The sequence below is a fragment of the Setaria italica genome, chromosome IX (genome assembly GCF_000263155.2).
Source record: "Setaria italica strain Yugu1 chromosome IX, Setaria_italica_v2.0, whole genome shotgun sequence".
Taxonomy (NCBI): domain Eukaryota; kingdom Viridiplantae; phylum Streptophyta; class Magnoliopsida; order Poales; family Poaceae; genus Setaria; species Setaria italica.
Window position 1 is genome coordinate 18704658 of NC_028458.1, and position 26018 is coordinate 18730675.

General features: G+C 44.0%; 3 protein-coding genes across 7 annotated transcripts; 1 reads left to right on the forward strand and 2 right to left on the reverse strand.

Annotated features, from left to right (window-relative positions):
* Nucleotides 1-2813: 2813 nt before the first annotated feature.
* LOC101785907 (phosphoglycerate kinase) lies at nt 2814-11925 on the forward strand. Of its 5 annotated transcripts, none has more exons than XR_002676004.1 (16): nt 2814-3058; nt 3308-3489; nt 3587-3672; nt 4143-4422; nt 4571-4720; nt 5115-5458; nt 6265-6547; nt 7247-7314; nt 7672-7923; nt 8812-8887; nt 9314-9390; nt 9464-9513; nt 10711-10795; nt 11109-11261; nt 11343-11441; nt 11560-11602. XR_002676004.1 is itself a non-coding variant. In XM_022823444.1 (16 exons), exons 3-16 carry the CDS (start codon nt 3384-3386, stop codon nt 11758-11760), a joined length of 2157 nt encoding a protein of 718 aa, XP_022679179.1. In that variant the 5' UTR covers nt 2825-3058; nt 3201-3300; nt 3363-3383; the 3' UTR covers nt 11761-11925. The 5 variants fall into 5 exon arrangements, 4 of the variants coding, with proteins under 4 accessions (XP_022679179.1, XP_022679178.1, XP_022679180.1 ...); XM_022823444.1 differs by lacking the exon at nt 11109-11261 and adding an exon at nt 3201-3300 and having other exon boundaries at nt 2825-3058; nt 3363-3489; nt 11560-11925; XM_022823443.1 differs by lacking the exon at nt 11109-11261 and having other exon boundaries at nt 2825-3058; nt 11560-11925.
* LOC111255862 (L-type lectin-domain containing receptor kinase IV.1-like) lies at nt 11820-14456 on the reverse strand. Its single transcript, XM_022823447.1, has one exon. The coding sequence runs from the start codon at nt 14048-14050 to the stop codon at nt 11984-11986; it is 2067 nt and encodes a 688-aa protein (XP_022679182.1). The 5' UTR covers nt 14051-14456; the 3' UTR covers nt 11820-11983.
* A 5494-nt stretch (nt 14457-19950) lies between these two features.
* On the reverse strand, nt 19951-22320 carry LOC101785496 (L-type lectin-domain containing receptor kinase IV.1). The gene has a single exon (XM_022823446.1). The coding sequence runs from the start codon at nt 22254-22256 to the stop codon at nt 20154-20156; it is 2103 nt and encodes a 700-aa protein (XP_022679181.1). The 5' UTR covers nt 22257-22320; the 3' UTR covers nt 19951-20153.
* Nucleotides 22321-26018: the final 3698 nt, after the last annotated feature.

Below are 26018 nucleotides of genomic sequence, written 5' to 3' on the forward strand. Positions count from 1 at the left end.
TCGGAGCTCAACGGATAAAAACCGCTTTTCTTTTATTTATTTGTGTGTCCGTTTGTGTGTGCCGTAGATTGCGGTTTACCCGAGGAGGAGCCCGAGGAGGAGTTTGACCGCGAGCCTGAGCTCGAGGACCAGCAGCACGAGCCGGAACTCCCGGAAGGCTTTGAAGACGACAAGTCCAATCTCACCCTTTGATGCATACTTAATACCTAGTTTTTTTTAAACACAACCTATTGGCCTGTTTTATAAAATGCATATTGTTTTATTGCAAGACATGGTTGGACAGCCACCCCTTGATTGTTATGAACATTCCTTGTTGTCCTATGTTTATCTCTAAATATGACTTGCTCTGTTTAGATGATAACCACTGCTAGAGCGCTTAGGAGCTTGTTACTCAACTTCAATCGTTAATACAATGGTTTTTATGGAGAAATAAATGTGTGTGTGTTCAAACGGGAAAGTGGTTTTTTTCGGGTTCAAGGGAAAAGGGATGTGTAGATGAGATGGATGGGTGTTTGTTGTGTGAAATGCTAGGATGTTGTGCTCGTACCTTAGTGGTTGAGCAATGTCGGGAGATATCCATCTTGTCATGGTTAAGGACCAAGTTAATGTGTCATCTTGCCTAATTCAACCATCGTGCAACCACTCGACCGTTGTATGGGCAACGGCTTAGCATAAATCCCACTAGCTGAACTGCTAGTCTTCAGGGGTGCTGGTGAGCAACGGGAGCCCATGGAAAAGGAGTAAGATCTTGGTGACTTAGGTCCCGGTTACGGTCTCGTGGATGAGCCGTGAACCCCTTGGCTGCTTCCGTGAGGACTAGCTAGACTTGGCTAAGGTGGGTAATGGCTTTGTTAGGATCCGCACCGGTACTAAGGTGATCGTGTTGCGGTACCCTACTTGTGGGAAAAGTGTACAACCTCTGCAGAGTTAAAACCTATCCGGGTAGCCGTGTCCACGGCATTGGACGAGTTACGGCTTCGTCACATAACTAGTACTTGGGCATGGATGGTCACGGGTGTGTGTGCATGTGTGTGTTGGATTTTGGAAGTGTCCGGCAGTTGTGCCGTGAGCTATGGTGGACGGGGAGTCCGATAGCGATAAAACTTGAATCCTTTGTGTAGGATCAACCCCACTCAATGTTTCGGTTACTAAAGAAAAGCTTTACGAAAACTTGTTTGAAAACGAGCCCATGCATGTGTTGGGAATTTAGCTTTACCGCAATGAACTCTAGCCTATCCTTGATATATCCTGTGCATATACTTGCTTGTATCCCCCTCCGTGGATGGGGTTGGACTTGTTGAGTAAGTTCTTACTCACCCTTGCTTCGGTGCTAGAGAGGAGGACCCGGACTTCATCGCCGAGGACCTTGGAGTAGGAGGTTGTGGTCCGCACCCAACGCTGCCTGGGGGGGTGGCCTTTCCAAGATGCTGCTACTGCCGTGTAGTCCCGAGTGCTGTCTTTTAGCAGTCGCTTGGTTAGCCGCTGTTGTTTATTTACTTCTTATCGCTGCGTGGCTCTCACGCCCACTCCCTCGGGAGTTGTAGGGTAACTGAATTATCTGTCGAATAAATGTGTTATCAGCCTCCTGTGACTGATATTTGTATCACATTTAGTCTCTAAATATATGGGGACGCTTCACCCAATAACCGAAGCCCATAACGGCTCAGTTTTGATTTTCTACTACAAAGCACTGGTGCGAAAGCATACAAACTTTTATTAATTTATTTACTTTCATCCTTTTCTCTCTTTCTTTATTCCGACGTAAAACACTGGTGTTCAACATCGTAAGATAGTTTAGTACACATTCGTGAAAACACATCAACGTTCTAATTCAATATCTTAAAATCTAGATTCAACATTTTTTTGAAACTAGTTCAACAATTTAGATAAACTAGTTCAACAATCAACACTGTGTATAAACTAGTTCAACATTTCATTTAAAAAATGTTGAAATAGTATGTTCAGATGTTGATTTTCCAAAAAACTAAATAATAATAAAAATTATACTTATATTGATATTCAACATTATTTTTCAAGATCAACATTTATTACTATCACATTCAACATTTCGAATAAATAAGTCAACATATTATATGGAAAATGTTGAAATAGTATATGAAAAATAGTTCAACAATCCTCAAAACTTGGAAAAATATCATATTCAACATTTCTTAAGATCTAATTCAACATTTATATGAAAAATGTTGGAAAAATATCTTATTCAACATTTCTTAAGATCTAATTCAACATTTTTGCAGAAAAAATGTTTCAACATTTTGCATGTAAATGTTGAGAACATTTTGCATGTAAATGTTGAGGTAATATAGAAAAAATGTTGAAACAGTATAAAAATGTTGAATAGTTAGTATAAATGTTGAATATTTATTTTTTATTAAAAATATGCATATTGGATCTCATTTTAGTACATTAATTCTAAATAATCTCATGGTTCAAACGGAATTGTAAAATGATGAGCAGTTTAGGAGATAAATTATTTTGAATCTTGAACGTGTCACATTCTACTTCTCCATCCCACTCCTAGCCACCAGCCTCCCACAGTCGAGCGTCTCAGCCAGGAGACAGCGTCATGCCTGACCAACGCACGCGAGCCGGCACCGTGAACTTCACCCACGCGCACAAATCTGGAAGGTCATCTCACTTCCCACCTTACAGAAGACCGGTATGATTTCCGTTTTTTCCCCCTTGGAACGAAGTGGATCGGGCCAAGAAGATACTAGTCCACTTCATCATCCAGTTCCTCGTCCAAATGCATTCGTAGGATGGGCCGGGAAAGTCCAAGGCCCGCGGGTTATCCTCTCTCTCTCTTATCCTTTCTTCCTTTTCTTCTTGCCTTCGTTCTCACTTCTCACAGCAGCCGTGCCTCTGCCTCCCCGCCACGGCGCCACCGCTGCCGGCAGCCGCATCTTCAGACGCGGACACGCCCCACCAGTGCCCCAACTATCATCACAGACGAAACCGGGGCCCTCCTCTTCCTCCCCACCTGGAGCAGCCATACGAAACCGGGGACATTGGATCGATTTTCCCCCTTCTTTTGCTGGTAGGCAAGCCCTCATCTTGCTTGGATGCCTTATTCTGGGAGTTGGTAATTGTTGTGGTCCTCCGTGCTTGGGTGGATCTGCTGCCATTTGTTCGCCGCGTGCTGAATTATACAAACGGCCAGTATATCTTCCAAAATTTAGGGTGTTGAACTGTATCACATGCCGTACATTCAGTTCGACCGTCACTCAGGCCACCTCTAATGGCGTTGTCTTGCTGCTGCTAACTCCTCATTGTGCATTGGTAATAGGTTCACTGTCAAATGATTTGATTTAAGCCTTGATTGCGAGCATCCACATCACCAGGCATTTCAGAAGGAAGGCTGTATGCAGGCTTGTAACTTTCAGTTAAGCTCACCAATGTCTCTTTGGTTAGAGCCATGGCTGCCATCTGCTGGATTCCAGGTCGCAACGCATAGTGGTTACCTTTCAGGTGAGTTGGGTGTGCTCTGGTTTTCTAGATGTTTTTGTGTACTTTGGATGAATTGAGATTCAACTATACCAATTTTGTTGACTACTTGTTATTGTAGGGGGACCGGGACTATCCAGGCTGAAATGTAGAGTACAGTGCTCTCAGCTGTGGCACTCTACTAGTCCAGTTGATAATCAGAAAGAGGTATCTCGATTGCACTGGATAACTTTTAAATAGTAGAGAATATGATTAGTAGTTATAGTCATATTTGAATTTCGTTTTTAGTTCTGTGGTGGAATCTTAATTTGGATTGTAGCAGTGTGTTATTCGTAATAAAGGCAATACTGGATGTTAAGGGCAGATCTTTTGGGACTAGTGGGAATAATGAACTTCAGGTCTTTGATGAACTGGATGTTGAATCCTTAAGTTTTAACATCATAATAATATAAGTTATAAAGCCAAAATTCGGTGTAACCATGATCATGTTGTCTTCTTACATTTTGTATGATCAGGGAATTTTGCACTGAAACAAACATGGGAGAATGATACTTTTTAAATGCTGCAATACTTTTCAAATAGTGATTTCCTTTTTTGTGGTATCCTGATTGTTTAAATGTTACATCTGAGTTCCAGCTGAGATAGAATTCTAACCTTTTGGTTTTACATCACTGTAGAAGGACAGATATTCTTGCATCGATCAATCAACATCGTATCTGCATGTACAATCTCTTAGGAACTTTCCGACTGAAAAACTTTGTGGAGAAGTGGTTGTGGTGCGTCTTGATTCTGCACTTCTCTTGGGACACTTAGGACCATGCACTTTCGCTCTTGAAAGAGCATTGCTAACTATCAAATACTTGTACAAAGCAAGAGCAAAAGTGGTTATAGTCACCAGCTGGGATACACTTCTTCAATCTGATAATCCAGAGATTAAATCAATTGACTCTTTTGCAGGTTAGTGGTTCATACTATTATTTATTGTGTAACATGAATTTCGAAACATATCTTCTGTTACTTCCTTCTGGGACAGAAGTTTTTTCCTGCTTTTTGTGTCAGTATAGCAGAATGCTGAATTACAAACCCATTTTCTGGAATTACACAGATTTTCTAAATTCACCTTCGTTGTGTTTTATTTTTAACCGAAAGGAGAAGAAGGAATTAGAATGTTGTAAAAGGGAGGTGTTGAGTTCGTATACAGCAGATGTACCACTATGTGAATCTGCAGAACTACAGTCCTTTGCCATTGTTGATGGTAATAATTGGTCTCTAGTCCATTGCCCTATCATTTTAATGAGACAAAGGACTGCATCAATTTTCAAATGAGCCGCAAAATCAAAGAAAGTGTCTTTACTTCTTTAGCTGATAGCTTGAAAATAAACTTGAATTTTGTAAAAGGGAGATGTTAGAGTTCCTATACAGCAGATGCCCCACTATTGGAATCTGCACAATTACAGTCCTTTGCCATTGTTGATGGTGATAAATTGGTCACTTGGCCATTGCCCTATCATTTAGTAAGACAACGAACTGCACCAATTTTCAAATGAGCTGCAAAATCAAAACATTATCTCTAGCTGACAGTTTGAAAATAATCTGCCTTAAATGCTGGTTGTTTTTTGTTGACACATTATAAATTCTGATGTTTTCAGAGTACTTGTCATCACTTCTTCAAGTAGAAGTCATCCCAGTAGATGGTGCACCTGGTTTAACATCATTTAAGAAGGAAGAGTGGGTGCAGAACAGCATTATTTTGTTTGAAAATCTTCTGAACTTCAGAGGAGAAGTTGCTAATTGCAATGATTTTTCTCAGAAGCTAGCTTCAGGTGCCACAATATTTGTCAATGATTCTTTCTCACTGTCCCATAAGATTCTTGCATCAACTGTTGGCATCACCCGCTACTGCTATGCATCTCTTGCTGGTTTCCATTTTGAGGAGGAGCTTACGCAATTGATAAAGATCACGGACACCATGAGGCGCCCATATATTGCAATTGTAATCATTAGCCTTTTTTTCAATGTATATGTAGCTGACAGGCTTTATCGATAATCTAGCTCTCAAAAATCAGTTGTCTATTATTTTTTTTTAACGAAATAGGTTTCAGCTTTGCTTTCTGTACTCTACATGAAGGAAAAACAATGTATGTAAAGTATGCTAGTTCAAGCTATTTTCTTCCTCCATGAAATGCTAATATATCCTCTGTGCTCTGGAACCAGAGACAGATGAATGGCTAGTTAAATACACTTCAAATAACAAATTTTTGTTTCCCTATTGTTCACAGATCATAAGTCCGTAGACTTAGGCAAGTACTACTAGTGTTCGCTATCTACCATATAATTAGAGAAGAATTTCGCCCAGTTTCTAAGAAGCTATATAAAAGTACCCAACTAGCCATAAGTGGTGTATAATAGTATTGTTTTCTATTAAGTGAACAAGATTTTAGGCGTTATGGTAGGGATCACATGCTGATAATATAATTACATTTTGTTTCTTAAGTTTTCGTTAGAAAGACTGATACTGTGAAATAGTATGATATGTTTTATCATTTTGTATTGTCACTGTCATTTATGTTAAAGATTTTATTTACCTGAAACATAGTGATTACTGATTACAGTAGATGATTAATGGCAATTGAACAATAAAACCATTGGTCCTAAGTTCCTAACAATGGGTAATTCATATGAACCATGTGCAAGTAGGATCCATGCAGCACGACGAAGTACTTTTTAAAGCCAAAATTGTGTAATTGCTTCCTGTTGCCAGGCTACTTTATTTCTGATGGTTTATTCTTGTTATGGCAGATTGGAGGCAGTAACTTCTTGAGAAAGGCACCTGCTCTTCGGATGTTAACCTCTCTATGTGATGGGTTGTTCTTTGTTGGAAAATTATCATTTCAAATAATGAAAGGCCTTGGAATGCCAGTGCCCTCTCAATTCATAGAAACAAATGCAGTTATGGAAGTACTACAGATTATTCAAGTTGCTAGGGATAGGAATGTTCCTATTTATTATCCAACAGATCTCTGGTGCTTGAACAATGACGGTGGAACATTGGGAGTAATTAGCTCTACTGGACAACTGGATGGTGAGTGTTACTAGGAAATTTCCATGTCCTTCGTGTGTTTCTCAAGCAACTTTTTTCGTGGTAACAGTTCTGAAATTGTGCTGTCCTTGGTTAGATTAAGTAACATCCTGTCTTCAAAACATGCTTCTCACCATTTAACAAGTTACATGTCGAAGTGTAACAGTGGACCTTTACTCCATGCTAGCCAAATGCATCCTGGAGAAACATGTTGAATTAGATAGTTGGCAGCAACATTTTGCTAATAGCAATTAAACAATGAAATATTTGTTTTATAATACCAGTTAGCAGGAACTGAGCCTAGCTCAGTTGGTGGCAGGTGCGGGTGTACACTCCCACCACCTAGGTTCTTGTCCTTTTCTATTCACATTTGGGTGCTTATTCGACACCTATTTCCTCCTAGGTTGGCTGAGGCTTTTTTTTTTGTCATTTTTAAACTGGCAGTTGCCAAAGAAACCTGCATTTTGCAATTTATAGTCCTGCACATGTTTGTTGAGTTTGGCTGTATCTGCAAATTCTAGCATTTCCATTGCCCTATTGGTATTTCTTAAAACTAGCATTTTCATTACCCTATAGTTATTTCCTAAAATAAATTCAAGGAATGATTGTGATAACAATTGAAGTTATGGAAGTGGCACATGCAATTACTTAAAGCAGTTATGAATTATTCTAATACCTGTGATTTCTCCATACTTTTTTTAGGCTGGACACCAGCCGATATAGGACCATCAACATTGGAGAAAATATCTTCTATAATACCATTATATAAGGTACGAAATGGAATGGAAACGTTGCTTCAGTTAGTTTGAGTTCTGTGAAATAATCTTAGTTAGTTGTGCAGCACAGGAAACTAATTATTTTTTACTTGTACCGATAATTTCATACTTTTTTTTTGCTTCTGTTGTTAATTGTAAAGTAGTTTAGTTTGTATTGAACTATATGGTCTAAGGGAAGTACTAAAGACAAATCACACCCAGATCAACTTGCAAGCTTCATTTTGATCGATGTGTGATAATTTCTATGTGTGAACTGCCATTGATTGGATTTCTCCTTTCTTCCTATCAAGTTGCATTTCATCGTATGATACTCTTTTAGATCCTGGACAACTTATGACATATTTTTTACAGAAGATACTATGGATTGGTCCTACAAACTACGATTTAGCAGAAGAATTTTCAGTTGGAGCAACACGGTTGGGTCAAATACTGGAAAAAGCAAGCTTTGATAGCTGTGAAGTTATTTTAGTAGGGAGTGCAGCATGCAAAGCATTAAAACGAGAAACAGATTCCTCATCTCGATATATAGAATTTCAAATTGCCACTGTTGTATGGGAATTCCTCAAAGGAAGAATATTGCCTGGTATAGCAGCATTGGATAAAGTAAGTCATGCTCTGGAACAACTATTCTGTTGGATCATCGTTCTGCTCATACAATAGTAAATGTTCATCAGCATAATATTGTTTCAATTCATCCATGCTATTTATTCAATATGTGACAAATGAAGTCCACTTTAAATCACAATGAAGTTGATAGCATAGAGCCATAGACTGACCCCTTGATGCTCGCAGCAGGCCAGCACATATGTGTCTGCCTGTACAATTCTCTTATTTTTCATGTAACTCTACAATGGATCGTATGGTGGCGTAAAATATACTGGTATGAATTTCAGATAGCAAAAGATCTAATTGGTCCCATCTACATATCTGATTAAGGGTCGAGCATGTTCCAGAATATGACATCTCTAGCACTTCACCAAATTTCTTGAATTTAAAACTCCAGCATGCGTATGTTCATAGCACACAAATAATCTCAATAATACAAGGAATTAGAGTTTATATAAATTTAATGGAATTAAAATCCTCCAACTTTGCATTATCTACCAAATAGAAATAAGATTTGGATCAATTAAGAAGATAATTGATTGAATTTTGTTCTCAAGGATTTATAATGATTGCTCAAGGACTTCTATTGGCACATTGGTTTTTATACAACCTGAAAGTCATGAACAGCGATGGATCCTATGTGCTATGCCTGCATATCTTGGTGCCAGAAACAGTAATCATTTTATTAAAATATATAATTGAAAGGTCTCAGTGGCATCCTCTGTTCTTATCCCAGTTGTGGAACCGTACCTGAATATTTCATTGAGATGAGTGCTCATGTTTTTTTAACTACATCTTCTTCATTAATTTTAATAATTCTATGGGGTGTCTTTTAGTTCCAGTGATATAGATATATTTGGTTCTTCATATCGAAACTTTTTGCAGCGTTACCCCTACCAGATTCCATGGAGCACTGTCTTCTGTGATCCTACACTACCCTTAGTGGTTGATATTGGAAGTGGTATGCCCCCTTAAATATTTTGAATCAGGGATTTGTTTCATAAATGAGTACAAAATGAAGTGGGATAGTATATTTCTGTTGGGAATTGTGGTGTATAGGCTCTTTTTTATTAGTCATGTACTACTAACTGACATCTGAAAGATAGAGAAAGCAGTTAAATCAACTCAATATTTACCGATAGCACATATACATTGTTGTTTCCAGTATAGATTTCATAAATTCATAAATTTATTATTGTAGTCTTTGATCTCAGCTAGTCCACGCTGATGACCAGAAAATATCATTTTGTACCTTGTGATAGGATTTGGTAGCTGTTCATTTGGTAAGAGTGCATACTTCCAAATTCTAGAACTTTACTTCATTATAGGCTATCTCTGCTTTTGTGATTCTTCCATTCTTGTCATGTAAATACTCTTTCTAGTGCAGGAAATGGTTTGTTTCTTTTTCAAATGGCTAAAAGTTATGAAAGTTCAAATTTCCTTGGGCTTGAGATGAACGAAAAGGTAAGTACTGCATTTTACTCTATGGAATCCCATTTTTTTCTATAATCTTTTCAGTAACTCACATCTACTGTAGCTTGTTATAAGGTGCCTCCAGGGTATGGCTTGGGATGAGAAAAGGAACCTGTAAGTGTTGCTTGTGTTTGTCTTTTCCTCGCCCTTGCTCTATATAAGCTAGTGATCTCAGTTCCTGCAAGGGTTTTTTAATTACAAAAAATATGATGAAACAAAATACCAGAATAGCCTCATGTATTTCTTTTCACCTTGACTTGAGACATTCCTTTCTAGTGTCTTATTAGTTAGGCACATTTCGAGGGATCCTTGATTGGAGGTGAACTGTACATCCTTAGGAATGTAAACTCTCTTTCTCTCATGTAAGCATCACACTAATAGTTAGGCGCATTTCGAGGGATCCTAGATTGGAGCTGAACTGTGCATCCTTAGGAATGTAAACTTCTCTCCTGTAAGCACTTGGTTCAAATCAGGAGAAATAGCAGGATTGCTTTCTTTGACTGCGAATAACCCAATGGATCTTTCTGTGCAATGGCACAGATGCCGTCAAACTGTCATAGACCTTTAAACCATTTTTGGAAATCTCATTCTAGATAATTAGATCTTCAACAAGATGCATAAATATGAGCAAGTTTTGGTGACAAAATCCATTTGCTTCGAACTTCACCATGCATCATATGTTCAAGTTAGCATTTATCTGATGCAATGTCTTGCATTTTTTTCTCGAATACACAGGAGAGCTGTGTATCATTGCATTAAGATAGGAGAAAAAGGCTCAAATAGCCATACAAATGCACACCACACACCCATCATGGATCTTAAATTACATACGCGCCCGTTTTAGAATGAAGCGACCACCCCTAACCAACCAATGCTGCTAACCATCAGATCGAGCAGCGGCCAGACTACTAAGCCTTTGGCGCCTGCCAACATCCAGTGATCAGCTTCATCCTGTGCAAGGAGAAGCGCCTGATCCATCCTGGGCAAGGCACCATTAAATACTATATCATTCCTCATCTTCCAAAGGATCCAAGCCCCTATCACGACCAGCAAGTTAAATCCCCCTCCAGCTTTCTTGCATTGTTTTAGGTCACCTTAAAAAACCAAATTCAAGGACTTGCTGCCCATTTAGTAGTCCTTGTATACTAAGTTCTTGTGGTGACTTTGTTCATTTATCAGAAGACTCTGTTTTCAATTTCTTTCCCAATAATTGTATGAACTGAGACTAATGCTACCATTTTCCCTTGTTTCTATTTTATGCTTCCTTCTATGTTTCACCATCAATGATGCTGGCGTTTCTATTTGTGACAGACATTTTGTAGCAACGAATGCAACGTCCACATTCCACTCCATAGTTTCAAGTTATCCTGGACGGTTGACTCTTGTCACAATACAGGTTTCCTTCTACTCCTCTGGTTCATATGCTTTTTTTAGGAAACAGGAGGGGTTGTGCCCCTACTGATTATACATTAGTAAAATAAAGAAGATTACAAAGAAAGGAGGGGTTCATACTCCTCTGGTTACAAAGTGAAGAAAGAAGAAAGAAAGAAAACAGGTTTAAGTGATAGACTGTAGCCATTCTGTTATTTGAGGGAAACAACTTGTTCTCCCAAAGTAACCAGGGCAAACGCGTGCAAAAATTTTTATCTGCATCTTTTATTGTTGGTTCTGTTCAAATCCTGTCATTTCTTACTGTCCATATGCTCTAGGACATGAGTATGATGATCTCCATAATATATAAAGGGATCAAGCAAGGACGTACTCATGAGACTTGAATGTTACCTGGGATGTTAGTATGCTTAATGGAAACTAGAGTTCTGTGGCTTCATTTTCCCACACTAGGCCAATATACATAGCAGATGGTGCACCCTAGCACTTGAACCTTTTATGCTATTCCATGGTCTGTGCGGCTATCTTGTTTTTTGATTATCTCCCTTCTTCAGTGCCCAAATCCTGACTTCAACAAAGAGCAAAATAGGTGGAGAATGGTGCGAAGAATGCTCATTGAAGCTGTTGCTGATCTTCTTCAGACCAATGGACAGGTATGCTATGTTCATCATCTCTGAATCTAGGATAGACCCAAAATTCTGCTGAAGAATGAAGCATGTTTCTTGTTGAAGAGACACTGATCCTAACATGGATACTGCGATTGCCGTTCAGGTTTATCTGCAGTCTGACGTGGAATCCGTTCTGCTGGGAATGAAAGAGCAGTTCCTCTCATACGGCAAGGGCCAGCTTGTCGTGGACGGTGATGATTGCGGCCACGGGATGGACAACCCGTTCGGTGTGGTGTCCGACTGGGAGCGCCATGTCCTCGCTCGCGGAGCTCCCATGTACAGGACAATGCTAAGGAAAGTGTGATTCCATCGTCTGGCTCTGAAGTCTGAACATTGCATTCTTTGCTTCAAACATGGAAGACATTGCCGAACAATGTTCACGGCCAAAATCGTAAATTCATTGGGTCCACTGCAGCAAATCCTAGACAAGCTTGACGTGGCCACGATTTCTGCGGCCAATGAAACATCACATCTATTCCCTATTGCTAAATGAAAGCCTCCTACCGACGGACACCTGCATGAACTTGTCATCTGCCGCCGGAGAGGCCGATGTCAGAAATGGTGGCGACGCTCATCGCCGCCGTTGTCGTCTGCCGGACGGACCACGAGTCGAAGAGAGGCTGGTACCTCCCCATGCCCGCGAACGTGGTGAACGACATGTCCGTCGCGGGCAGCTCTGGCAACGGCGCGCTGCCATCGAGGTACTGCGTGACCTGCCGCATGCTCGGCCGCGCCGCCGGCGACGGGTGCAGGCACGCCAGCCCCAGGCGCAGCACCAGGTCCGCCGCCACGACGTCGTACCCAGAGCCGAGCCTGGCGTCCACCGCGCTGGTAATGGAGCCATTGCGCCAGTGCCCGAGCACCCAGTCTACGAGCACGAAGCAGTCGCTGGTGTCGGTGTCAGTGTCGGTGCCCGCGTCCTCCTCAACGGGCCTCCGGCCGCACGCCACCTCCAGGAGGAACACACCAAAGGCGAACACGTCGGAACGAGCGGTCGCCTTGCCGGCGCGCACCAGCTCCGGCGCCAGGTACCCCATGGTGCCGACCACACGCGTGGTCTGCGGGTCGTCGCCATGGTCGTGCAGTCTCGCGAGGCCGAAGTCGCCCAGCCGCCCATTCATCTCGCCGTCGAGGAGCACGTTGCTCGCCTTGATGTCCCGGTGGATGACCACCTGCTTCCAGTCCTCGTGCATGTAGAGCAGCCCGGCGGCGACGCCTCTGATGATGTGCAGCCTCTGGGCCCAAGACAGGACGGGTTTGTCTTCGCGGCAGTGTAGGTGCTTGTCGAGGCTGCCATTTGGCATGTAGTCGTAGACCAGCAAGAGCTCCCCTTTGCGCCGGCAGTAGCCGAGCAGCTGCACGAGGTTGCGGTGCCGGAGGTGGCCGATGCTGACGACCTCGGCGACGAACTCCTTCATCCCTTGCCTTGAGTGGTGAGACACCTTCTTCACAGCGATTTCGGCCCCGGGCCCCGGGAGCACGCCCTTGTACACCGTTCCGAAGCCTCCTGCGCCGAGCAACCACTTGTCCTTGAAGCCGCCGGTGGCGTCGTAGAGGTCCTTGAAAGCGAAACGTTGTGGCCCGAACTCCACCTCCCAATCTTCGCGCAGCTCGGCGTACCTGAGCCGTCGGAGGAGGAGCAAGACTCCGATGGCAACCACCGCGAGGACGGTCACCGTGGCGGCTACTGGCAGCGCGATGGTCAGCCCCTTGGACTGGGGCTTTGGGCCGATGCGTGGCAGCTTCGGCAGCTTGGCGTAGTCGAGAGCCGGAGCGTCGCCGTCGAGGCTGAAGCTCCAGCCGAGCACGTAGTGCTTGACGAGCACGATGCTGGACGCCGACGAGAAGCCGACGCACGCCGTGTCGGTGATGACCGTGGAGAGATCGATCCTCTTGGACAGGAGCGGTCTCTTGGGCCTGGGCGATCTCGCGGGCGCCATGGCCACGGTGATCTCCGTGGTCGCGGCGTCGTAGTCCACCCACACCTGCATGGGCTCCCGGCTTATCAGGCTCAGGTTCCGGAACGCGCCCGTGGCGTCGTCGTAGTACCCCGCCGGCGCCGCCGCAGAGGAGTTGAGGCTGTTGACGTCGACGCCGACGTGGTTATTGTTGATGTCCGCGAACTCCGGGTTGCGCACGGTGTCGAACTCGACGGCGAAGATGCGGTTGCGCGCGTCGCCGTTGTCGGTGCCGTTGAACACGCCCAGGTACTGGTTGGGCATGGCCGTGGACAGGTCCGTGGACGGCGCCACCAGGAACGCGAACCCGCTCGTGCTCAGGTCCAGGAACTCCGACACGATGGCGAACACGAACGTGGTCGAGAAGGAGGACATCGCCGCCGCGGCAGCGGCGCCGCCTGCTCCCGCCGCCGGCCGCCGAAACGTGACGGGCTCCGGGTGAAAGGCGTGGCCCTTGGGCATGATGGTGTCGTTGGTGAGCTGCAGCAGGCCGGCCGGCGTGAGGGTCGCCATGCCGTCGAGCGCCAGGCCCGCGCCGGCGAAGCCGTCGTACGCGAACTCCGCGGCGCCAACGGCCACGATGCCGATGCCGACGAACACAACCACCACCATCTCTTGCCAAGCCGTAGCACCCATGGCGGAGCCGCGCTGCACGCTTGTCGCACTCACATCACAGTCTCAGGTCTATCCATTTCACTTGAGACTAGAGTCGCGATGTCACAAGCAAAAGACGCCGCGGCCCAGGTGCACATTTTTAGACTGCAGGAAACCGAGGACGAAGCACGAAAGAACAAGGAAGGTCACCCACGACCGCGAGAGCGACCCGTCATCCATAAACGTGGGCCACGGCGGCTAAACAAGATTCACAGGTGTGACCACAGCGTGATGCTGTTGAAAGCACAGGTTGAAATCCACCAGAATTCATCACATATTCCATGTGATGGGAAAAAACAATTTGTCGATTTTTAGATGATTGGACCATGTCACCGTGACCACCTCTGTTGAGTGTTGACTGAAATGGCCTTATTATTTTACTCCCCGCATCCCATTTTGCCTGAGCTGCACTTTGGTCATTAATTTTGTTGCAACCTTTGAAAGGAACTTCCGAATAACATTATTCAAAGACGCATAGTTCTCCTACGTGTATTCCCGTGAAAGAGAAACTTCCAATCGTATTAGACCTTACTGTTTGTTCTGTACACAAGTTCTGCCTATTATGTGCTTATTTGATGACCTGGTGCTCCTAGACCTAGCAATACAGGTTGTGGCGGGGTTGTTTTTTAGTGAGAGATGGCGCCACGGCGGGGTCAAATACTATCGTTGCTTTTTTGAAAAAATGGGTTGTAAAATATACCTATATTTGATATTTTTAGATACATATTATATATTTAAAAAAATTAAAATGAATAGTAATTCGAAATGCAGGGACTATACCAGCGCCCTCACTCATCTCAGAAAGCTTGTATCACGTTCTCTTTGAGCTTATCTCTCCAACTACTTTGACGGTAATATATACAAGATGGATGGCCTGCGGGTTAGAATTTTCCCAACAAAAGACCATATACTCCCTTCATCCCAAATTGTAGGTCATTTTTACTTTTTAGGTGCATAAATTTTACTATGCACTGATCTAAAAATTTTTTACTCTGCACCTAGATACAGTGTATATGTAGGTGAATAATAATATGTATGAACCTATAAAAGTCAAAATGATCTAAAATTTGAAACGAAGGGAGTATTAATCAGGGCGTGATAGACCTCTTTTTTATCTGGAATCTTAGAATTTCAAATGAAACCATTCGACTTCTGTCACAGTCAAGAAATACCCCGTCCACGGCTGCGTGCCATAAACAGTCACTCGATGAAAAGATTCATTTACATCACCTCCTCTTGCTCATAAATATAAGTTCATCTAGATTTATCTAAAATTAATTTTTAAAAAAATTTGACCATCAATATTTAAAAGTTTATATAGATTGGCAACACAGATTCATTATGAAAACATGTTATAATAACCATTTTCATTAAATATGATTTCTTTAAATAGAGAATGTTGGTAGTCAGATTTAATTTGGTTTGAGTTTCGAAAAACATAAATAGATTTATACTTTTTATTGGAGGAAGTGTTTTTTTTATGCTTTGCCAAAGGAGATGAGCGTTCGCTGGGCTCGACGCTGGCTCGGCTAGGATCAGTTTATTGTCTTTTAAACAAGCCAGCTCGAGCCGCTCCATGCTAAGCAGCCCAGCAGCCCACAAGCATTAGCAAGCAAGCCACCACCAACCCACGACCATAGAGCCCATCAAACACCAATTAATCTCCAGTTCATCGCTCCGTGCTAGTTTAGCTCGACGGCGACGCATGTTGCGTGCGCGTTAGGTGCCGTGCCGGCGGAACATGGAAAAGTAGGAGGAAAAAGAAGAGGCTCGAGATTGCGGTCGCTCAAAGAGACAGATTTCACCTTTTCAATCGGTCAAACGGGCTGGTAGCCCCAAATGCTAAGCACTCCCTCCAACTTAAAATAATATTCTTAAAATGATATTCATTTTGATTTTTCTATATAAATAACTTTTACTATATATTTAAACATAGTATATATCTAGGATTCTAATATATATCTAAAGTTATGTATTAGAAAAGTTAAAAATAAATAGTAATTTGGAACGGAGGGAGTAGATTTGGATGCTAAGATAGAATTAAAGTAGTAGCTTAGAGTAACTTCTGCACGAGCTTCATGGGAGGTAGAAAAAGAGAGAGTAGCAGGTACAAAAGAGCAAAGAGGTAGCGGTGGCTTTAGTTGTGGATCCGGAGGTATCAAAGCTTTGGGTCTACATGGAATCAAACTTTATCTCTGAAGCCACCATGCATGTATGCCCGCGTTGGGCTAACCAATTAGGCCCTAAACACCCTAAATTGTTCATCTAAAGAGTCATTTAGGGTGTTTAGGGCAATTGGTTGGGTTCCAATTTTTTCCCAACTAAAATCATGGTATGCCTAGAAATTGTGGCTATCAATTGGTTTATTAAAAAAAATGGAATGACAATGTTTATAGCCAAGGCAAGTCAAACTCATAAGGGTGGAAAGTATTGGTCGGATACATTGGCATTAAACCAAGTGAGTAGCTAAATTTTTCACCCTAACTTTGTAATACCATGATTTGGGCTAGGTAAAAATTGGCACTAAACCAAGCATGTTTAAGCCCTTAAATGCCAAATTCTTACTGTCGGTGTTTTATACCCGACAACCTACCGAGGAGTATCATGAGGTAGTAGATTGGTTGGTGGGGGATCATTGGACCTGGAACTCAAAGGTAAAAGCGAGGACACAAGACATGGATGTATACAGGTTCGGGCCGCCAGAGTAGCGTAATACCCTACGTCCTGTTTGGGGTGTTGTATATTGCACCCTGCGCTTGGGTGTTGTTTGGTGTTGAGGATTTGGTCCTTTATTGTGGTTCTATGAGGTCTTCACCTACCGATCTAAGGACCCCTGCCCTCCTTTATATACTCCAGGGGACGGGATTACTAGTCAGTTACAAGAGGAGTTCTAGTAGGATTACGAGGTATGAGTTCTAATAGGATTATAGGGGAATCCTAGTAGGAGTCCATCTTCCTTCCTTGCGGGTACTGGGGATCTATCCCCGACAAGCCCCCGAGTGCTTCATAGCCGAATGTAGCAGTCTTCAAGTACTTTTTAGATCCTCCCTGAGTAGTTTAGTACTCCTCGAGTACTATGTCTGGCTAAATCTTCAAAGTTCCTCAAAGCTCCATGAGGCTATGGTGTGTTTAAGCCCTTGATCGTCTTGATTTTGCAATCTTCATTTTTGGAATGTGATATGGAGGGCAGCGAAAGTCTCACTCCATATGGAGTAGCCTCCGAGCCTTAGGTTGAATCAAAGAATTAGGCTGAGGGTCAATAAAATCTTGAATCTTCTGCCTTTGTCTTGAAAAAAACAACTGCTGGGTGTAGCTAATCAGCCCCCGAGACTTGGGATGGTTAATTAATCAATCCGAGGGTCTAGCGAGCTTTAGTCTTCACGCAAATCTTCTTTCGAGTAGTTTTTCAGCATCCAGCCCCCGAGTTTATGCACCAGGTGAGCCGTATGAGCCACGTTGAGTAGTTATATGGTACTTAGCCCCTGGGCTTGAGAGCTAATGGAGCTACTGGAGGTATTTCGAGTAGTAATTGGCACTTAGTCCTCGAGCTGGGAGCTAGTGGAGCTATTTGTATATTGCACTGTCATTTGCATATCATGTTCATATAAATCTGGTCAGCATTAAGTTTTTATAATTTTTTCTTATTTTTGCATAAAAATTGCATCCATTCAAACTCTAATTATGTCTGTTATATACTCACTTTTTTATTTTCTATTTTTGCAGAGTTGTTCTCCAACCTGCTTCAAGGTATTCTAATACAGAACTACTGTTATATTTTCAAATATGCCCTATATGAAGTTGTTTATCACTTTTCCTCTGCTAGGTTATGTAATTGATCTTCCTTTTTTCCCTAGTATTTTTTATTTTATTACTTACGATAATATGAAGTTGTTTTCAGATACGATAGTTCATACTGGTCAATTCGATAGTTCACATTTCTTTGTCATTTGTATAATATGTTAATGTCATTTATGTAAATGCTTGTTTTCATTGATAATTAGGATAAAAATGTATTTGTTAATTTTAGTTCACCTTTTTTAATGTTGTAGTTCCTTTAAGTTCGTCTCAATTCAACATGTTAATTCTGTCATGACTTAAAAATTAGTTATCTTAATTTAATTTTTATGTCACCCAATTTTTATACTTCTTTTCTATTTGTTCTTAAGTTAATACTCCTTTTCATTTTATGTTTTCATAAAGAAAATGTTGAATCTGAAGGCAAAGCTTGTTGAGGGGAAAGTGCTCCCCAACAAGGCTCTTGCTCAGTATTTGGATCTGAAGGGTGGGCCCACTGACACTCTTGTGTATGCTGCTGTTGAAAAAGCTTATCCCACTTATGAGGCTCTACAAAGTCATTCAAGTTGTTCACAATATGCTGAACCATGGTAACTATAAGGTGGGTCAGCTTGTGGCTTCTGGAGAATTCCTTGTGAAGTGCCAGTCCCCTACTGATGCTGACAGGCTTCATGGCAAAGTGAAAGTCTGCTTCCACACTGTGGTCGGATTCCGAAAGATATCTTGGTGTTACGCTGCAACAGATTTGAATGACTTTCTGAATCTCGAGGTCACGGATGCCACACCTGATCAGTTTAAATCTGAAGTGGAGCCAAATTATTATTGAAAGAAGCGCTAGAGAGAGGAAAGAGCCCAAAAAATGTCAGAAGAAAGGGTAGCTCAAAGGATGAAAAATGATGATGAAGCTGGATCCTCTAAGAAGAAGAAGAAGATGTAATTGTGGTATGTGCTCTTATCTGTGTTTACATGATGTTTCTACTATTGTGACAGTAACTGATTTGGTGTCATTATTGCTGTCCTTTTACGTGCACTTGCCTTGATGTTTGAATTTAAGCATTTTAAGGGTTTCATTTTCATTTGTGCAAATCACAACTTCTGATGGAACCTGCTTTCCTACTTGATGCTGTCTTATTATCTATAGTTCCTAGTATGCAAGTTGCTACTACATTCTAGGTTTCTTCTGTTGCTAGAACATCTTCTTATTATGTTCAAAGTTTGCTACTAGGACTGTTTCTAAATTTATGTGAATTCCTGGTCAGCTGTACCTTTTATTTAATCTTGTTAATTGTCATTTATCTTTGCGGGCTATTTTTTTATTTATGCATGTATTAGCATTTTCATTCCTGTGGTTCTATTATCTTTATGTATGCTTTAATTAAGTTTTTTTTATCTTTGCCCCTCTGAATTATCTCTGCTCCTTTATATTTTGCAATTTGCCAAGTTTGCATCTGATGGGCTCCATTAATCCAAGCAATATTTGTAATTTTGGAAATCATAGAATAATTTTGGATTTTTTTTCAATATTTCAATTTTTGCAATTTTGCCCAGTTTGCATCTGATGGGTTTCACTAATCCAAGCAGTATTTGTAATTTTGGAAATCATAGAATAATTTTAGTGTTTTTGTTTGAATATTTCAATTTTGCAATTTGACCAGTTTGCATCTGATGGGTTCCAAGCAAAATTTCACTTTTGGAAACCATAGAAAAAATTGAATTTTTTTATTGAATATTTCAATTTTGCAATTTTCCCAATTTGATTCTGATGGGTTTAATTAATCCCCACATTTTTTGTTAGTTTGGAATCCATAGGAAAAAAATTGAAATATTTTGATTGAATATTGAAATTTTCAATTTTGCCCGGTTTGCATTTGAGTGGTTTCCTTAATCCCCACAAATATTTTGTAATTTTGTGACCCATAGAAAGAATTTTGAAGTTTTCTTTGTTAATTTGTTGCTTTTCTCTTTCTCCTAAGTTTATTCTGTTTGATTTATTTTTATATTTTGGTATATATGAAATTTGGGTGTTATGACCGTTTGTCACTTTTTGGGTGAGGAACTGATCTGTAGAGGTTTTGGGTGATTTCGGATACCAAATCACCTGCTTGAGGGTCCTCCATAATCACTCAAATCATCAGCCCTATACAAATTTGGGTGATTTGAGTGGCCAAATCACACGGGTGATGGGAGCCTTCAAATCACACAAGTGCACGCATAGACGGCCCCTTTCCCAATTGCTAACTGAAACTCTTCTAAGTCGTAACTCCAACGGAAGGACACGTATCTGGTGGTGTCACCTGCCGCCAGAGAGGCCGATGTCAGACATGGTGGCAACGCTCGTCGTCGTCGTCGAGGTCGGCCGCCAGACGAACCACGAGTCGAAGAGAGGCCGGTGCTTCTCCACGTCATCGAACGTGTTGATTGTCACGTACGTCGTGGGCAGCTCCGGCAACGGCGCGCTGCCGTCGAGGTACTGCGTGACCTGCCGCATGCTCGGCCGCGCCGCGGGCGACGGGTGCAGGCACGCCAGCCCCAGCCTAAGCACCAGCTCCGCCTCCGCGGCGTCGTAGTCCGAGCCGAGCCTGGCGTCCACCGCGCCGGCGATGGATCCCTCGCGCCAGTGCCCGAGCACCCAGTCCACGAGCACGAACCGGTCGCCAGCGGCGGCGCCGTCCACGCCTTCCTCCTCCTCCTCGATGGGCCTCCGGCCGCAGGCAACCTCCAGGACGAACGCGCCGAAGGCGAACACGTCGGAGAGAGTGGTCGCCTTGCCGGTGCGCACGAGCTCCGGAGCGAGGTAGCCCATGGTGCCTACCACGTGCGTGGTGTGTGGGTCGTCACCATGGTCGTACAGCCTCGCAAGGCCGAAGTCACCCAACCGCCCGTTCATGTCTCCGTCGAGGAGCACGTTGCTCGCTTTGATGTCTCGGTGTATGACCACCTTCTCCCAAACCTCGTGCATGTAGAGCAGCCCGGCGGCGACGCCTCTGATGATCTGAAGCCTCTGAGCCCAGTCCAAGACGGGCCTGTCGTCGTCGCCGTGATAGTGAAGGTGCTTGTCGAGGCTTCCGTTTGGCATGTAGTCGTAGACCAGAAGGAGCTCCCCTTTGCGCCGGCAGTAACCGAGGAGCTGCACGAGGTTGCGGTGCCGGAGCCGGCCAATGCTGACAACCTCGGCGACGAACTCCTTCATTCCTTGCCTTGATTCATGGGACACCTTCTTCACGGCTACCTGTGTCCTGGACCCCGGGAGCACGCCACTGTACACCCTGCCAAATCCTCCTGCTCCGAGGAGTCGCTTGTCCTTGAAGCCGCCGGTGGCGTCGTACAAGTCCTTGTACGCGAACCGGTGCGGCCCGAACTCCACCTCCCAATCTTCGCGCAGCTCGGCGTACCTTCGCCGTCGGCGGAGGAGCAAGAACCCGACGGCGACCGCCGCGAGGACGGCCGCCGTGGTGGCTATCGGCAGCGCGATGGTCAGCGCCTTGGACCGGGGCTTGGGGCCGATGCGTGGCAGCTTCGGCAGCTTGGCGTAGTCGAGCGCCGGAGCGTCGCCGCCGAGACTGAAGCTCCAGCCGATGACGTAGTGCTTGACGAGCACGATGCTGGACGCAGACGAGAAGCCGACGTACGCCGTGTCGGTGATGACCGTCGAGAGGTTGACTTTCGCAGACAGGAGCGGCCTCTTGGGCCTGGGCCGCCGCGCCGGCGCCATGGCCACGGTGACCACCGCGGCGGCGGCGTCGTAGTCCACCCACACCTGCATGGGCTCCCGGCTGATCAGGCTCAGGTTCCGGAATGCGCCGTCGCCGTCGTCGTAGTACCCCGCCGGCTCGGCCGCCGAGGAGTTGAGGCTGTTGACGTCAACGCCGACATGGTTGTTGTTGATGTCCGCAAACTCCGGGTTGCGCACGGTGTCGAACTCGACGGCGAAGACGTGGTTGCGGGAGTCGCCGTTGTCGGTGCCGTTGAACATGCCCAGGTACTGCTGCGGCATCGCCGTGGACAGGTCCGTGGACGGCGCCACCAAGAACGCGAACCCGCTCGTGCTCAGGTCGAGGAACTCCGACACGATGGCGAACACGAACGTGGTCGAGAACGACGACACCCCGGCTGCAAAGCCACCACCTGCCCCCGCCGCCGCCGGGCGGCCGAACCGCACCCGGTCCGGGTGGAAGGCGTGGCCCTTGGACATGCCGGTGTAGTTCTTCTGTGACGACGCCATGTTGGTGTCGTTGGTGAGCAGCAGAAGCCCGGCCGGCGTGACGGTCGCCATGCCGTCGAGCAACAGGCCCGCGCCGCGGAAGCCTTCGTAGGCGAACTCCACGGCGGCGCCGCCCTCGACCACGACGACGACCACCACCACCACCATCAGCAGGAAGCGCTTAGCCGCCATGACGCAACAGCTCTGCAGGCTTGCCGCATCACTGAGACTCTAACGATCGCTCCATCAGTCTCGCTCGAAGTCAAGCAAGGAAGGTTCCGGTGGCACGTTTTCCAGGGTGCACGACATCGAGACCCGCAAGAAAAGGTCACCATGAGAGCGACCTGCCACATGGTTCGCCATCCATAACCGGGCCCAGTGGGCCATGGCGGGTGACTAGACAAGATGGCAAGATTTGCAGGCTTAAGGGCGTTTGGTTCCCTTTGCTTATTTTTAGCACGAGTCACATCAAATATTTAGATACTAATTAGGAGTATTAAACGTAGACTATTCACAAAACCCATGACATAAGTGGAGGCTAAACGGCGAAATGAATCTATTGAGCCTAATTAATCCATCATTAGCAAATGTTTACTGTAGCAACACATTGTCAAATCATGGACTAATTAGGCTTAATAGATTCGTCTCGCCATTTAGCCTTCACTTATGTAATAGGTTTTGTAAATAGTCTACGTTTAATAGTCCTAATTAATATCTAAACATTCGATGTGACAGGTGCTAAAAATAAGTACATGTAACCAAACCAGGCCCTAACACGGGATTGTTGTGTTTTCTTTCCTCGCCCCTACGACACTCTACGCTCTAAAGGCTAACATCGAGGTACCAGTATCTGAACACGATCGCGCCGTGTCATGCTAATGATACCAGTCACAGGTGTTTGAGAGGCAGGGGCTAAACTTTAGCCCTGTCATATCAGATGTTCGGATACTAATTAGGAGGACTAAATATGAGTTAATCCATCATTAGCGAATGGTTACTGTAGCACCACATTGTCAAATCATGAACTAATTAGGCTTAATAGATTCGTCTCACGATTTAGCCTAGGGGTTGTGCAATTAATTTTATAATTAATCTATATTTAATACTCCTAATTAGTGTCCAAACATTCGATGTGACAGAGACTAAAATTTAACCATGCCTTCCAAACACCCCCTGAAATTCGCTGAATTTTAGCAAAGCTTGTTCTGATAACAACTGGCACTACGTGGACGTCGTAACCTGCAGCTACGCAGCCACGGCAATGGGCATTGTGGTTTCCATATAAAATCCGAGCAAAATGTGAACGCCCAGAATGGACCATGACCATGAACAGTTCAACCGAAATTTCCCTGCTGCTGCAAGTAATCTGCGTTGTCGGAGTGCATATCATTGATGATCCAGTGGATCGTTGACTGTTTGACTTGGACCACGACTTGAGTGTTGACTACTAAAATGTCCTTGTTAATTTACTAGTAGAGTGCACGTGCGAAAAACCTTACTGAACACATCTTTTATATGCCGTAGTAGTATCAAAATTTTGATTCAATCAGCATAAATGACAAGACCACATAATTTGTTCGAACACATTGTTGAGTCAGTTTAAACTTTAAACTCGATAGATTAGGTGCACTTCAGCCATAGCTTAAGTGTTTTAAAAAACATATATTAAAAGAACTTTATATTTGTAGAAAACAACCTATTAAACAAGATTTTTGTACTGAACCAACGTAAATAGTAGAGTATTGCATAAAGTGCTTCTATTATGGATTTATTTCCAAATAAATCAACAAATTCTACAGCATCAACAAATTTTTCAGAAAAAATATAGTTCACATTGTTGCATTAATGACAATTGACATGATCATTGGTTAGTGGCCCCGACACACATTCATCTGCATGACATGGTCTTTTTGCAGTATTGCAGATGCAGCCGCCAAGGCTGCAAATTGGGTGCTATACCACTGCCTCCTCGAGCTGGGCATGCACCCGCGCACTGCATCGTTGTGCCCCACCTCACCGCACTGCACCACGGCCCGATTCTACTGTCGATCCATCGCACGCCACCGCAGCTTCACTACTACCTACTACGTCGCCTCTACATGGTCCGGCTCCTCCGGGGATTAGGCCATCACTGCCCTGTCTGCACCCTCCGCCAAAAGATGAGGCCGACACCACTATCCTAGCATGATTTTGCGCAGAGTTCGCCGCCTCCGGCTTCAATTGGAAGAGAGATGCTTGCGGGCCATGGGAGGGAGTGGTTACGAATTGGAGAAGCTGGGGAGGCCGGAGGGAATTGTTGAATTGAGAAAGGGGGCTTCGTGAGGGGTGGTGGGTACTCACCGTCTCACTGGACTCCAACAGGCAGCGGACTAGTTCTGGACGGCGGATGGCGGCGGTCCTGGCTGGCTCCACTCTCCCACGAACAATGGAGTGGGATGCTGCAAGGGGAAGGACGTCATACATTGCGGCCATCTGTGGTCATCCGGGTTCGTGATTGGCGGGGTGACTGGTGAGCTGCGAACGGCGGGTCTGGCAGGCGGGTATATGAGCGTCGCGGTGAGGAAACAAGAGCGTGATGTAAGGGAGGGACGAGCGGCGATGTCGGGCGGGTAAGGCCGAGTGTGTGGTGAAAAAAAAATAGTGAGATTTGGCAGAAGCATTTTTCTTATTTTCCCGTCTCCCCCTCCTCCTAGCACACCTTATCATACCCTTTTTCCTGTTAAGTGGGCCTTTATGAGAATGAGAGGTAAGAGTGTATAACTTTAGGTGGGAGATGATTTCAATTGTTTTGGATCTTTATATTATAGAATTTTTTGCATGTTAAGTGGATCCTTTATGAGGGGTTTATGAGGGGTAAGGGTGTATAACTTTACATGGGAGATGATTCCAATTATTTTGGATCTTTATAGTATAGACTATACACGGCAAGGTTCACCCAAACCACACGTTAAATCGTTCATCATCGTTGTTTTAGGTCTTTATTTAATGGAACTTCTGATTATATTGGTCGAAAATATATGCAATTCTTGCAAAAGAAAAAAATCCTCAACAATGTCTTGTTTCCTTACTAGTCCCTCCGTTTCAAAATGTAGATCGTTTTACCTTCTCTAGATATATAGATTTTGCTATGTATCTGGACGTAATCATATATTTAGGTGCATAGCAAAATTAAATGTATTTAGAAAATATTTTGGAACGGGGGAGTAGTTTGTACGCCAGCCGTGCAAAGCAAGACTTCTGCACGAAATGGTTCGTTTCGACGAATGAGCAAAAAAATTCCACGCGCTGAACCAGTGCAAAATTAATCGCTAGATGTGACCATGTGAACTAAGCATAAATACTTCACCGTTTAGATTTGCACTGCAGCTTTTAGCCCCTTCTCTTCGGTTATAGGGGGTGTTTGGGAAACCCCTGTTAAAGTTTAACACCTGTCACATCGGATGTTTGGAAGGTCTTGGGAAAAACTTAACATCATGGCTTGATGTGAATCACTATGTTTATTCATGCAACTTTATTTGTGTCTGTTTATTGAACTGGAAAATGATGTTTTGGCTTTATAGATTATGCGTGATGATATGATCGCCAACTTGGTTGACCATTATATGATGAATGCCAATTCTGACATGCCGATGAATTCTTGCGTACCCTATTGGATAAGTGGATCGATAAGGAGATAAATAAGTTCAGAAATGCTCTATGCGGTACTAGAGATCGCCTCAAATATGAAATTGAGGTTTTGGACAAAAGATACAAGAGTCTATGCGCTTTCTCTTCTGATTCTCGCAATTCTGGGCACTCCGATGTTGGTGTTTCCAAAATTGCTTCCTCGAACCTAGTAGGGACTCCTCAGTTGAGCGAGAGTCTATGTACGCAAGTACTTGTGCACCCGCATTAGATAGATCTTGATAGCACTCCTACATTGTGCTTCTACTATCTGAAGAGAGCTCTGAAATA

Excerpts from the sequence above, each read along its gene's own strand:
- LOC101785907 (XM_022823444.1), top strand. The coding sequence starts at position 3,384 with ATGCAGGCTTGTAACTTTCAGTTAAGCTCACCAATGTCTCTTTGGTTA. Across the intron at positions 3,673-4,142 it reads CAGTTGATAATCAGAAAGAG|AAGGACAGATATTCTTGCAT; the intron begins GTATCTCGATTG and ends ACATCACTGTAG. Across the intron at positions 4,721-5,114 it reads GTCCTTTGCCATTGTTGATG|AGTACTTGTCATCACTTCTT; the intron begins GTAATAATTGGT and ends TGATGTTTTCAG.
- LOC111255862 (XM_022823447.1), bottom strand. The coding sequence starts at position 14,050 with ATGGGTGCTACGGCTTGGCAAGAGATGGTGGTGGTTGTGTTCGTCGGC.
- LOC101785496 (XM_022823446.1), bottom strand. The coding sequence starts at position 22,256 with ATGGCGGCTAAGCGCTTCCTGCTGATGGTGGTGGTGGTGGTCGTCGTC.